Source organism: Scardinius erythrophthalmus, assembly GCF_964197995.2.
Source record: "Scardinius erythrophthalmus genome assembly, chromosome: 7".
NCBI classification, from domain to species: domain Eukaryota; kingdom Metazoa; phylum Chordata; class Actinopteri; order Cypriniformes; family Leuciscidae; genus Scardinius; species Scardinius erythrophthalmus.
Window position 1 is genome coordinate 3,090,549 of NC_138227.1, and position 15,106 is coordinate 3,105,654.

Sequence of the window (15,106 nt, forward strand, 5' to 3'; positions counted from 1 at the left end):
GTGCTCTCCTGTTGATTGTCTAACCCCGCCCATCTTGTTACCTGATTATTGATTAATTTGCCCCACCTGTCCTCCCTATTTGCGCTCCCTATTTATTCTCCCTGTGTTTGCAGTCCAGTGCTGGTTTGTCGTTGTATGTATACTGTATGTTTCCCTGCAGTCAAGTCAAGTTCAAGTCATCCCCCTCGGGGTAGTTTTTGTTGTCTGTTTTGTTATCATTAAATACCCATTGTCCTGCACTTGAGTCCTCGCTCCTTTCACCACCCCCACACCTGACATAACGAACCCGCCAACTGAGGACTCCGCAAACAATAGGTATCTTCCTTTTTCCATCTCCTTGCCCCTCTGCTCATCAGATGGTGGAGAGACGAAGCAAGCTCCTTTCTCTTCGGCAAGGGGAGAACAGTGTGAAGGAGTTTGCTTACCAGGTCCTGTATTTAGCGGAGGGGCTCAACATCAGCGACGCAGTGCTAAAGGACATGTTCGACAACAGCCTTAATGAGCCTGTCCGTGCTTGGTAGATGGGAATGCTGGGGATACTGTCATTCTGGCAGTTTGTGGGGTATGTTTACAATCGTGGAGAGGAGGGTGGCCTTCCGCCTCTTGGCCCACCTCCCATTCACTTCACAAACTGCCAAGTCCCCAGTCCTCCAATGACCTCTTCGAGAAGAGGGAGGAAGAAAAGGTTTGGTTCATCTGCCTCCTATTCAGTGGCGGCCAGAGAGGCTGGAGGAAGTGGAGTGCTCCTGTTGCTTTCCTTCATCCGGTGGTCCCTAGTCCGTTGGTCCGGGGGGACCTGACTTAGGTGATACTTAGTCCAGTGGTCCAGGAGGTCCCGATTCTGGTGGTCTCTAGTCTGTCCCCCAGGCTCCTTGCCCTGCCAGCCCCACCCTTGCTGCCTGTCAAGCTGGCGCCGCCCAAACTCCTTGCCCTGCTGGCTATGTCCATGCTGCCAGTCATGCCGGTTTCACCCAAGCTCCTGGAGGCCGTCCCAGAGCGGTCCGCTGCCGTCCCAGAGCAGCCTGCTCTCACAGAAATGTCCAAGGAGGCCGTTCCAGAGCTGCTCGAGTGTCTTGCCCTGCCTGCGCCACGCAAACTCCCTGCACTACCCTGGCCCTCAGCCAGGACCTCCAGATCAGCCGGAGCTCACCCCTGGTCTGTCACTCCGGCACCGCCCCTGGCCAGGATTCCTCTGCCAGGTGGAGGGGTAGTGTCAGGGTTCTGTCACTTGTCTAGTCTATTTCTTGGTTTTGCGACAGAGCCCTGACACCTGATTTGTCTTATGGCTTGTTCACACTACAGGATTTTAAGCCCGATTTAAGCCCGATTTGCAAGTTAACGAGCTCGCCGACCGTTTGGGCTGTAATCGCGTGCCAATCTGCGGGTGATCCGCGCTCGCCAATTTTTAAGTGTGAAATACTTAACGACGCATAAAAAACGCTCGCTGACACGTCGCCGACGCCAGACAAATATCTAGCATGCCAAATATCTGGAGCTGTCGGCTGACTCGATAGCCTGTGGTGTCACGTGTCGCGACAAGCAACAGCCAATGATCAGCTTGTTTTGACATTACAAAAGCCTTTTGTATTTTTAACCATCGTTGCCAAACCACAACAGGCAGCTGCTTTTTCATTATAATGTTTTACTCACTTCCAACTCTCTCTGACAGACAATCCCTGCTGCCCGTGTGTGCTTATCCATCCTTTCACCCATATTTTCTAAACAGATCATTGCGCAAACTATCTATATCTATATCTATCTCTCTCTCTCTCGCTCTCTCTCTTATATATATATATATATATATATATATATTAGGGGTGTGCCGGTTTCAGAATTGGTGATGACGGTTATGACGTGGGTCAAATGACAAAACTCATCATCTGCACCAATGTTTTTTGACCAAATTTCAAAGCCGCACCCGCCCGCCATCCGCTGATTGTTTTGCGGTCTATGGACGATGCAATGCTCTGCTGATGCGAGCCGCAAGAAAGCCCTTGTCTGTTCAAGAAAGGATGCAGCAAAGATATTAAATGCTAATATATGAGGCATAGGCCTACGCTGAGTTTCATTCATTTACGATGAGATGCGCTCTAGTTTATATATAAACTAGCTTATAACGGGCTTATATATATACAGTGGTGGTCAGAATTAATGGCACCCCTGGTAAATAAGATCAAAAATGGCTGTAAAAAATAAATCTGCATTGTTTATCCTTTTGATCTTTCATTCAAAAAATTCGCAAAAGTCCAACCTTTCATTGAAGTAAAAGAATTGAAAGTGGGGGTAAATCACATTATAAAATAAATGTTTTTCTCCAAAACACGCTGGCCACAATTATTGGCACCCTGTTATTAAATACTTTTTGCAACCTCCTTTTGCCAAGATAACAGATCTGAGTTTTCTTCTATAATGCCTGATGAGTTTGGAGAATAACTGACAAGAGATCAGAGACCATTCCTTCATACAGAATCTCTCCAGATCCTTCAGATTCACAAGTTCATGTTGGTGCTTCTTCTGTTCAGTTCACCCAACTAATTTTCTATAGTGTTCAGTTTAGGGGAATGGGACAGTCATGAAGCTTCATTTTGTGCTCAGTTACCCATTTTTTGTGTTGATTTTTATATTTGTTTTGGACCGTTGTCCTGATGGAAGATCCAACCACAGCCCATTATAAGATTTATAGCAGAGGCAGTCAGGTTTTGATTTTTTATCTGTTGGTATTTGCTAGAATCCATAATACCATGTATCTGAACAAGATGTCCAGGACCTCCAGCAAAAAAATAGGCCCACAACATATAAGATCCAGCAGTATATTTAACTGTAGGCATTGGGTACTTTTTATCCCTGTTAGCACCAAACACATCTGGTGGGTTTTCTGCCAAAAAGTCATTTTTTTTTGTTTCATCTGACCATAAAATCCGGTCCCTTTTGAAGTTCCAGTTATGTCTGACAACTGAATATGTTGGAGTTTATTTTTGGAGGAGCGAGGAGGATTTTTCTTGAAACCCCTTCCAAACAACATGTGGTGAGGTAGGGGTTGTTTGATAATTTTTTTTAGGCTTTCCGACCCCCAAGACTCAAGTAATCTCTGCAATTCTCCATCTGTGATTCTTGGAGAGTCTTTGGCCACTCAAACTTTCCTTCTCACCATGCATTAAGACAATATAGACACACGTCCTCTTCCTGGCAGATTCGTAACACCTTTAGTTGATTATAACTTCTTAATTATTGCCCTGATGGTCAAAATGGGGATTTTCAATTCTTTAGCTATTTTCTTACAGCCACTTTCTATTTTGTGATGCTCAACAATCTTTTGATGCACATCAGAACTATATTCTTTGGTTTTACTCATTGTGATGGATGATTAAAGAAATTTGGCCTTTGTGTATTCATCATATTTAAACTCCTGTGAAACAAGAAGTCATAGCTAAACAATTTCATGTTCCTAGTCACCCTGGTGTGCTAAATAAAGGTAAATATTAATGAGAATATACTTCAGAGATATTTTACTCGTAAAAAATTCAAGGGGTGCCAATAATTGTGGCCGACGTGTTTTGGAAAAAAAACATTTATTTCATAATGTGATTTCCTCCCCACTTTCAATTCTTTTACGTCAATGAAAGGTTCGATTTTTGAGAATTTTTTTAATGAAAGATCAAAAGGATAAACAATGCAGATTTATTTTTTTACAGCCATTTTTATTTACCAGGGGTGCCATTAATTCTGTCCACCACTATATATATATATATATATATATATATATATATATATATATATATATATATATATATATATATATATATATATATATAAATAATATTATTATTATTATTATATCTTTTTATTTTTTTATTTTTTCACCGCCAATTTTTTCCCGCCATCCATTTTCAAATAGACAATGCGCCATTTCCCATTCCACTTCTTGCGCATGTTTTCTTGACAAAATAGGACCGGATAGAGTCGTTGGGTGACAGAGTTGTTGTCAGCTCGTGTAGTGTGTAACCCCCTGTTGCAGAAGATTTACGTAGTGTCACATAGTGTGAACACCACAACGACTTCAAGACTCCAGAGCAAGTCATGTAGTCTGAACAGCACAGCGATCTGCCGACGTTTAAAGTTGTGTAGTGTGAACTAGGCATTATCTGTGTGCCTTGTTTCATGTGCTTTCATGTCATGTTTTGTCTTGTGCTGTTGCATGCAGCTTGTGTTTTTCACTGGCTGCGTGCTTTCATGTTGTCATTGTTTTGTGTGAACACGTGGCTTATGAGTGTTCTCATTAGCTGCATGTTCATGTTTTGTTGGGGCACATGGCTGGTGATTGTGTTTGCTGGCCATATGCTCATGTGTTTGTCACGCTTGGTATGAGCACATGGATTGTCATGTTTCCTTTTTCCATGTGCTCTCCTGTTGATTGTATAACATCTTGTTACCTGATTATTGATTAATTTGCCCCACCTGTCCTCCCTTGTTACCTGCTTTGTTTGCTCGCTCTCCCTATTTATTACATACTTTTTAACCACAAATGCCTGTCTTGTACCATCTCTGAGATGCGCCACATGACGCGTGACCTTTCCAACGTGATGACGCAATGCGTGGCGCATCTCAGAGATGGTACAAGATGGGCATTTGTGGTTAAAAAGTATATAATTGATTTTTCTTTTTTTGTGTGTGCGTGAAAATAACCAATCATTTCGCTGGATAAGACCCTTATTTCTCGACTGGGATTGTGTCGAGCATTTGAAACTGCATTGAGACGGACATTTGAACCTTCTTTGAACATTTGAATAGCTGGGTGCCATTGAAGTCCATTAAATGGAGAAAAATCATGGAATGTTTTCCTCAACCTAAATTTCTTTTCGACTGAAGAAAGGCATGGATATCTTGGGATGACATGGGGGTGAGTAAATTATCAGGAATTTTTTTTTTTTGAAAGTGAACTAATCCTTTAACACGTTTTTTATTTCTCAAAATAATAAAAGCCAACAGAGATTTTCCACAAAGTAAGCCAATGTCACAAACTATATATAATATAATATCTGTTTTTAACCTAGCCATTATACCCAGGACATTGTAATAATAATAAATCCAGTTTTAACCTGAGCATTATAATAAGAAATTATAATGCATGTTCTATCTCAACCTGTTAACACTGAACAGAAGAGGGAAACTAATAGCACCAGCATCAGAACAAAGTGCATTTATTGTAGGGATGGGCATTTCAAGCAATAATATTCGATGATCGTTGAGAATTATTTGATTATTATTCGAAAACCGCACCCCTCCCCCACATGCTCACCAGTAAAACGAATTCGCTCAAATTCCGCTCCGATATAAAATTTCGCTGTACTGTACATTTACATTTATTCATTTAGCAGACGCTTTTATCCATAGTGACTTACAAATGAGAACAATAGAAGTAGTTAAACTAACAGTAGGACAACAATATGCAAGTGCTATGACCCTTCTCAGTTTAATCTAACGCAGATTTATTTTATTTTTTTATAGAACAGAATAGAATAGAGTAGTAGAGAAAGTGTTAGTATTACTGGATCAAGTGCTGTCGAAAAAGAAGCGTCTTCAGCCCATTTCTTGAAAGTGGCTATGGACTCAGCCGCTCTGGTTGAGATAGGCAGATCATTCCACCAGCAGGGAACAGTCATGGTAAAGGTCAGAGAAAGAGATTTTGTGCCTCTTTGAGATGGCACCACAAGACGTTGTTCACTTGCAGAGCGCAAGTTCCTCGATGGTACGTAAGTCTGAAGTAAAGAGTTAAAGTAAAAGGGAGCAGAACCAGTGGTTGTTCTGTAGGCAAACGTCAGTGACTTGAATTTGATGCGAGCGGCAACTGGCAACCAGTGCAATTTTGTGAGGAGAGGAGTGACGTGCCCTTTTCGGCTCGTTAAAGACCACTCTACCTGCGGCATTCTGGATCAGTTGCAGAGGTTTGACTGTGCAAGCTGAAGACCAGCCAGGAGAGCGTTACAATAGTCAAGTCTGGATAAAACAAGGGCTTGGACAAGGAGTTGAGTAGCATGTTCTAATAGGAAAGGCCTGATCCTCCTAATGTTGTACAAGGCAAATCTACATGACCGGGCAGTTCTAGCAATGTGGTCTGTGAAGTTCAATTGATCATCAATTACCACACCAAGGTTTCTGGCTGACCTAGATGGAGTTATGGATGACGAGCCTAGCTGAATGGTGAAGTTGTGGTGAAGTGTTGGGTTGGCCGGGACCACAAGTAGCTCTGTCTTCGCAAGGTTTAGTTGAAGGTGGTGGTCCTTCATCCAGCCAGAAATGTCTGTCAGGCAGGCTGAGATACGATCAGCTACCGTCGGATCGTCGGGCTGGAATGAGAGGTAGAGTTGTGTGTCATCAGCGTAGCAGTGATAGGAAAAGCCATGTTTCTGAATCACAGATCCTAGTGATGTCATGTAGATGGAGAAGAGAAGTGGTCCAAGCACTGAGCCCTGAGGCACTCCAGTAGCTAGATGTTGGGTCTTAGACACCATGCCCCTCCACGATACCCTAAAGGACCTACCTGAGAGGTCAGACTTGAAACATATGAGTGCGGTTCCAGAGATGCCCTTCATCTTTAGGACTGACAGGAGGATCTGGTGGTTAACTGTGTCAAAGGCAGCAGACAGATCCAGCAGGATGAGAACTGAGGATTTGGAAGCTGCTATGCCAGTCTCAGAGCTTCAATTACTGAGAGCAGGGCAGTCTCAGTTGAGTGTCCGCTTTTGAAACCAGACTGATTGTTGTCCAAGAGGTTGTTCTGTGTAAGGAAGGAAGAGATCTGGTTGAAAACAACTCGTTCAAGTGTTTTCGCGACGAATGGAAGGAGAGATACCGGTCTGCAATTCTCCAGATGTGCTGGATTTAGAGTGGGTTTCTTAAGCAGTGGGGTTACACGAGCCTGCTTAAATGCTGTGGGAAAGGTACCAGTGTGAAGAAAGGTGTTTATGATGTGTGTGAGTGTGGGTACAACCGAGGATGAAATGGCTTGAAGTAGGTTAGTGGGAATAGGATCAAGCGGGCAGGTGGTAGGGTGATTGGAAAGGAGGAGATTGGAGACTTTTGCATCTGAAAGTAGAGAGAAGGAGGGTAGAAAGTGTGTGTTAGCTGGTAAAGTGTGTGTGTCAGTTTGTGGATTGGTAAATGATGGAGGTTGTTTTATTTATAAAGAATGTAGCAAAATCGTCAGCTGTAAGTGTTGATGAAGGAGGAGGAGGAGGGTTGAGAAGAGAGGAGAAGATTTTGAAAAGTATGCGAGAGTCTGAAGAATTGTTAATTTTGTTGTGATAGTAAGTCATTTTAGCAGTGGAGATATTAGCAGAGAAGGAACAGAGGAGGGATTGATAAAGACCAAGGTCAGTAGGATCTTTCGATTTGCGCCACTTCCTCTCTGCACCCCTGAGTTTCGAACGATGTTCACAGAGAAAATCAGATAACCAGGGGGCAGAGGGCAGAGGGTGTGGCCTGGGATGGTCTGGAGGAAAGGGGGCAGAAGTTGTCCAAACAGGATGTTAAAGTGGAGAAAAGATTATCAGTTGCACTGTCAGTATCTAGTGTTGAAAGCTGATCAGGTGGAGGAAGTGTGGATGAGACAAGAGAGGATAGGCGAGAGGGTGAGAGTGAGCGTAGGTTTCGCCAAAAGGTGACCTGTGGAGGAGTGTGTGTTGTGTTCTGTGGCTGGTTGATGTTGAGAGTGAGGAGGAAGTGATCTGAGGTGTGCAGTGGAGTGACCAGTGTATGGTCAGTGGAGCAGTAGTGTGTGTAAATAAGGTCCAATTTATTACCTGATTTGTGAGTAGCCGCAGTAGATACTTATTTTAGGTCGAATGAGGCAAGCAGAGTGTGGAAATCAGCAGCCTGAGGTTTTTCTAGGTGGATGTTAAAGTCTCCAAGAACTATGAGAGGAGTACCGTCCTCAGGGAAGGATGAGAGTAGCACATCAAGCTCTTCCAAGAAAGTGCCAAGCTGCCCTGGGGGACGATATACAACTACAAAATGGATTTTAATAGGGCTAGTGATAGTAATTGAATGTGATCCAGGTCTCAGTCAAGGCCAATAGGCTGAGACCTGAATGACTAGAAAGAGATGTAATGAAATCAGCTTTGTTTACAGCGGACTGGCAATTCCAGAGACCAATAGGAAAAGAGAATATGTAGGCCTACTATACGTATTGTAGCCATTAAAGAAAACACATTTAGTTTCATATGTATGTTTAAATATGTTATTTTTTTATTTCATTATGTTGATTATATAAAAAGTGGACAGCATGAGTAGGATTGGATCATTAGATGCGCAATAAATCGGGAGACATATAGAGTGCGTCAGACATGATTTTGACCACTTCATTAAGTTTTGTTTTGCCTTTCTTTCTTTAAAGCCTTTCTTCCCTTGGAAAGATATTCTGTCTCAAGGGACTTCCTGGTTAAATAAAGGTTAAATAAAAAAAAATAAAAATAAAGCCTTTCTTTAACCCCCTGAGGTCGGCTGTCGCGCCGGCGCGATAGGCTCGTTTTTTTTCCTTATCAGTGCAAACAAAATCAAAATTCTAATATTAATTTTTATCTTATATGCTTGTGTTGTACATCAATCGATCCTGTTAAGTGTGTATTTTTTTTGTGCATACTCATAATAAAAACAAAGTGTTGTGCTTTTCGCCAAATAAAGAAAAATAAACATGATGCGCGTTCTGCCGTCTCTCTCAATGTGAAACTCATTCTGAAACGCGACAGAAAATGACCTGTAACTCAGCGAATGTTTGTCACACAGACTTAAAACACATGTCTATACAACGCTTGGAGTCTCTATTTTTAAAATATGTAAATTATATAAAAAACAAATATTCTCTGTTTAAGTAATCCGTAAGAAAGCAGCGACATGTACAGTTTCTCAAACACATCCTAATTAACTATAATGTGACCACACCCACGCGCGCACGAGCGATTGACATGCAAATGATCCACGCGGCAGAACGCAGACCTGTAAACGCCCTCATCACCTCAAAACAAAGAATAAGAGACTTCGGTAACTTACTCCTCTCTGCTTTTCATCGAGTTTGAAGATGTGCTGTGCTGTGCTGTTTACCTTGTGCTGTGCTGTGCTGTTTACCTTGGGATTTACCTCAGAACAACGCGATTTGAAGATGAGAAGATTTTTAAGGTAAGACATGTTAAACTGGTCATGCCAGATTAAAATGTATGTTATGAAATGAGTTTGGAGTAAAAACATGAACTAAGCCTAATATCGTACATGTATGCATCTATAAATAGACAGAAACATGTTCAAATGTGAACTAGACTGGTAGGCAACCTTTCAGTGCTAAATTTATATACTTCATATATATTTCACTCAGTTTTGATTAGCTTATGACACTGAAATAATGCTAAAATACTTCTTTATGCGTAATGTAGCTTGTTTGCGAATATCTACTAATGTGATTTAGTGCAAATATGTTTCAGCCTCCGGTAAAATATGTGATATAGCCTACTGTCTACATTATATTTTTATATAAATGCTCGATTTTGGTTAGCCTAAGACACGCTTCAATACTGCCTTATGCACAGATGTTTGTGAATACAGGTGTAAATGTTTGAAATGTAGTGATGTGTGTCGTTCGCGAACGATCCGTTCATTGCGTGTGTCACTAAATGCGTGCGGATACCCATCAACAGATACTCGCGGTGACGCGGTCTATGGCCCATAAATAGATATTTCTCCGTTCTATGGCCCATCAACTATACATTGTTTGTCCATAACCATCACTTGCTCAGCAGTTTACTTTGTATAATGTATGCTAAAAGTTTTATTTTGATGTTGTTTTTTAGGAATGTGAACCTTCAGTTCTCAGTGCGATCGAGAAATCATACAGAGTAAGTGCATAGACGTAATATTTTACAGATGAAATGTAGCCTAATTGTGTTTACATCGTCATAATATAAAAGTAGCCTACCTATTCTTGTGTGAAATGACAAAAACCATCCATTCTGCTTATACAGGAGACACTGCGCAGATGAGGGTGAAAACACAAGATACATGGAGGACAAAGACATTTCCATGTCCTGCACCTGTGACTGCATACAACAAACTCATGGGGGGTGTTGACCTGTCTGATCAGCTGATACAGTACTACACAACACAGCACATAACCATGAAGTGGTACAGTAAGATTTTTCTACACTTCTTGGACATTGCTTCCACCAACTCTTTCATTGTGCACAAAGAGCTACATGGTAACTTGTCACATAAAGAGTTTATGGAGCAACTTATAACAGAGCTCTGTGGTGTGTCACAGAAAACGGCAATGAGTTTTAAATCAGTGTTGGAAACCGTTGTGCTGCTTAATATATATTTTTTATAACCTGTAATAGTTTTTTCAGGATTCTTTGAATAAAAATATTTTTTTATAAAAAAACAAAAGTTTGGTCTTTTTTTCTTTCTTTTTTGGAAAGGATGTAAGTGATAGTAATAACTTTAAGTCTTTCCATTGTTAGAAAAGATTTCTATTTTGAATAAATGCTGTTCTTTTTAACTTTTTATTCATCAGTGAATCATTCTTAGGTCATCATTCTTTGTTCAGGCTGCCTCACAGCACCTTGATGGCCCATTAGCCATGGGGGGAGTGTCTTTAGTCACACCCCTGGTGTGAATCACATTAATATTCATGGCCCACGCATACAGCAGTGCTGACACAAAAACTGACATGCAAAATTAAAATCGTTATATTGTTGTTTGTGAAAGAGTGGTCAGAATGATTTTCACCTCATTTTGTAGAAAAAATTCTAGCCTACAAGAATAGTAATTCCAAAGTCTTATGGAAAACTATTCAGTATGTGTTAAATGGCCTTATTGCAGTGACAATGTTTTTCCCAAAACATACTAACCACGCATAATATTTTTTTTCTATAAAATGCAAACATGTACATCCATTTTGCTCACATATTATTGTAGCAGAGTTTGTGCTGAATACAACAAAATTACATGTTGGCCAATAGTATGTTGTAAGTAGCTGAAATAAGCACAAATGTCAGGTCATGTCAAAACATCTCAAGGGCCCCAAAAACACCTCAGACTCCAGAGGGTTAAAGTGAATTCCGTTTTGGATAAATTGTATATTAATTTTAATCAATGTTTCATCAAATCAATTGCCTAGATTTAATAAATGAGAAAGAAATATAGCAGACAATATAATCAGGACATTCAAGGTGCCGGCACGATCACTTGCATTGCTCGTGACCTGTAAATGAACCTAAACTCAGCGAATAGGCTACTTCACAGGCATGAGAAATTGGACATTTAGGTGTAATTCTATTTATTAAATGTGTAGAATACTCTCCAAACCGTTATATATAGTATTATAAATGTTGTGTTCAGACGTTCATGATATAAAAAAAATTAACATATTAGAATAACTTTTCCGTGAGCGGGAATGGAAAACCCAGAGTGACCCAGAGCAGAGTTATTACAGAACTCTTTGAGTGGAGAGAGGAACGTGCTTTCACTATACTCAAGGCTTTGATCTTGTCTTTCCTTAATTCAAGACCTATTCAAACTCAAATTAAGACATTTATTACATTATTTGAGAAATGTAACCCTATTTACGGCCTGAATTTTAGACATTAAGGACAGGGGGGAACCCTGCAATTAATGGAAATCCGTCGTAGCAATGGAGAACTTGAATCCCTGTTTACAGATCAAACACATGAACTCACAGCGGCAGTAGAAATACAGCAAATGCTTCAAACAGAAAAATATTAATCCTCTTACATCATATGAACAGACATGAAATTAATTTGATGAATTTGATCATGTTGTTTCAATAGTTTGTAATGAATGTAATAATAGTTATTTCCCTGCATTTTATTCCATTTTGATTATACTTTATGAATTCGCAGTGACAGTTTCATGTGAGTCACGTATGATCTTACCACAGTTTCTCTAGTTTACAGTGATGATTCTCCAGTACAGCAAAAAACAGCTTTACTCCCGAGTCTCCTAGTTTACCATCTGACAGATTCAGTTTTCTCAGGTGTGAGGGGTTTGATCTCAGAGCTGAAGCCAGAGCAGCACAACCTTCATCTGTGACACCACACTCCCTCAACCTGTAGAGAACAATGACACACTCTATATACATATATACACATACATACATATATATATATACATATATATAATATATATATATATATATATATATATATATATATATATATATATATATATATATATATATACATACACATATACATACAGTGAGGAAAATAAGTATTTGAACACCCTATTGCTATTTTGCAAGTTCTCCCACTTAGAAATCATGGAGGAGTCTGAAATTGTCATCGTAGGTGCATGTCCACTGTGAGAGACATAATCTAAAAAAAAAAATCCAGTAATCACAATGTATGATTTTTTAACTATTTATTTGTATGATACAGCTGCAAATAAGTATTTGAACACCTGAGAAAATCATGCATGATTTCAAACCATGACGTCTTAGTGTATTACCAACAGTAACCTTGGAAACGGTGGTCCCAGCTCTTTTTAGGTCATTGACCAGCTCCTCCCGTGTAGTTCTGGGCTGATTTCTCACCTTTCTTAGGATCATTGAGACCCCATGAGGTGAGATCTTGCATGGAGCCCCAGTCCGAGGGAGATTGACAGTCATGTTTAGCTTCTTCCATTTTCTAATGATTGCTCCAACAGTGGACCTTTTTTCACCAAGCTGCTTGGCAATTTCCCCGTAGCCCTTTCCAGCCTTGTGGAGGTGTACAATTTTGTCTCTAGTGTCTTTGGAAAGCTCTTTGGTCTTGGCCATGTTAGTAGTTGGATTCTTACTGATTGTATGAGGTGGAAAGGTGTCTTTATGCAGCTAACGACCTCAAACAGGTGCATCTAATTTAGGATAATAAATGGAGTGGAGGTGGACATTTTAAAGGCAGACTAACAGGTCTTTGAGGGTCAGAATTCTAGCTGATAGACAGGTGTTCAAATACTTATTTGCAGCTGTATCATACAAATAAATAGTTAAAAAATCATATATTGTGATTTCTGGATTTTTTTTTTAGATTATGTCTCTCACAGTGGACATGCACCTACGATGACAATTTCAGACCCCTCCATGATTTCCAAGTGGGAGAACTTACAAAATAGCAGGGTGTTCAAATACTTATTTTCCTCACTGTATATACATACATATATACATATATATATACATATCCATATATACACATATACATATATATACATATACACTCACCTAAAGGATTATTAGGAACACCTGTTCAATTTCTCATTAATGCAATTATCTAATCAACCAATCACATGGCAGTTGCTTCAATGCATTTAGTGGTGTGGTCCTGGTCAAGACAATCTCCTGAACTCCAAACTGAATGTCAGAATGGGAAAGAAAGGTGATTTAAGCAATTTTAAGAGTGGCATGGTTGTTGGTGCCAGACGGGCCGGTCTGAGTATTTCACAATCTGTTCAGTTACTGGGATTTTCACGCACAACCATTTCTAGGGTTTACAAAAAATGGTGTGAAAAGGGAAAAACATCCAGTATGCGGCAGTCCTGTGGGCGAAAATGCCTTGTTGATGCTAGAGGTCAGAGGAGAATGGGCCGACTGATTCAAGCTGATAGAAGAGCAACTTTGACTGAAATAACCACTCGTTACAACCAAGGTATGCAGCAAAGCATTTGTGAAGCCACAACACGCACAACCTTGAGGCGGATGGGCTACAACAGCAGTAGACCCCACCGGGTACCACTCATGTCCACTACAAATAGGAAAAAGAGGCTACAATTTGCACGAGCTCACCAAAATTGGATAGTTGAAGACTGGAAAAATGTTGCCTGGTCTGATGAGTCTCGATTTCTGTTGAGACATTCAGATGGTAGAGTCAGAATTTGGCGTAAACAGAATGAGAACATGGATCCATCATGCCTTGTTACCACTGTGCAGGCTGGTGGTGGTGGTGTAATGGTGTGGGGGATATTTTCTTGGCACACTTTAGGCCCCTTAGTGCCAATTGGGCATCGTTTAAATGCCACGGCCTACCTGAGCATTGTTTCTGACCATGTCCATCCCTTTATGACCACCATGTACCCATCCTCTGATGGCTACTTCCAGCAGGATAACGCACCATGTCACAAAGCTCGAATCATTTCAAATTGGTTTCTTGAACATGACAATGAGTTCACTGTACTAAAATGGCCCCCACAGTCACCAGATCTCAACCCAATAGAGCATCTTTGGGATGTGGTGGAACGGGAGCTTCGTGCCCTGGATGTGCATCCCACAAATCTCCATCAAATGCAAGATGCTATCCTATCAATATGGGCCAACATTTCTAAAGAATGCTTTCAGCACCTTGTTGAATCAATGCCAGTTGAATGAAGGCAGTTCTGAAGGCGAAAGGGGGTCAAACACAGTATTAGTATGATGTTCCTAATAATCCTTTAGGTGAGTGTATATACACTAGGGCTTGCATGGAAAAACTAGCGCACCACGTTGCTTCCATTATGAGCGAGCGCCTACATTTGAAATGACGAACTTGAGTGCGAAAAAGACGCGATATGTGAACGGCCCCGTCTGAAATGAAAGGCAAGAACGGCTATTTATTTGGCTTTAGACTGTTACATGAAAATTTAAAAATGAAATGTCATAATTATAATGTTTTGAGAGTTTACTTATGTAATTGTTGCATTAGGCTATGAATTAATAATGTTTATTGATAAGATCTAGCTATTTCATGTCTTTTCATTTACAGTAGCATGAACCACGAGTAGTCGAGTAACTCGAGTATTGTTTTGATAAGAAATCGACTAGCAGAAATCAGTAGTCGTGCAACCCCTAATATACACATATATAAATTTATACATATATATACACATATATATACACATATATATACACATATATCTGATAAAATGGAATACATTGAATGCATCTGTTTTTTCCCTAAATATAAATGTATTAACATTTAAAAAGTCTAAATATAAATGTTTATATACATACATTATACATGCATATACAGTATTTGAAAATAAATTTCTATCACAAATATCATAAAAAATGGTTAAGTAGATCACAAATCAGGTC

The 15,106-nt window shown here is 40.1% G+C and overlaps 1 protein-coding gene across 6 annotated transcripts in view; it reads right to left on the reverse strand.

Moving 5' to 3' along the window:
• Positions 1-15,106, reverse strand: part of LOC308694106 (NACHT, LRR and PYD domains-containing protein 3-like) — a 92,259-nt gene that overhangs the window by 36,147 nt on the left and 41,006 nt on the right. For 4 of the 6 annotated variants that reach the window (XR_014030556.1, XM_081371399.1, XM_081371400.1 and 1 more), the window contains one exon: positions 11,937-12,110. The exons of 1 other annotated variant lie outside the window; for it this stretch is intronic. Coding sequence is in view for 4 of the 5 variants with exons in the window: in XM_081371399.1 (XP_081227525.1) it covers positions 11,937-12,110 (174 nt within the window). In the remaining variant the exon portion in view is untranslated. Of the gene's footprint in view, positions 1-11,936; positions 12,111-13,822; positions 13,880-15,106 lie in introns of all 6 variants that reach the window. One more of the 6 variants, XM_081371397.1, reaches the window with a different exon arrangement.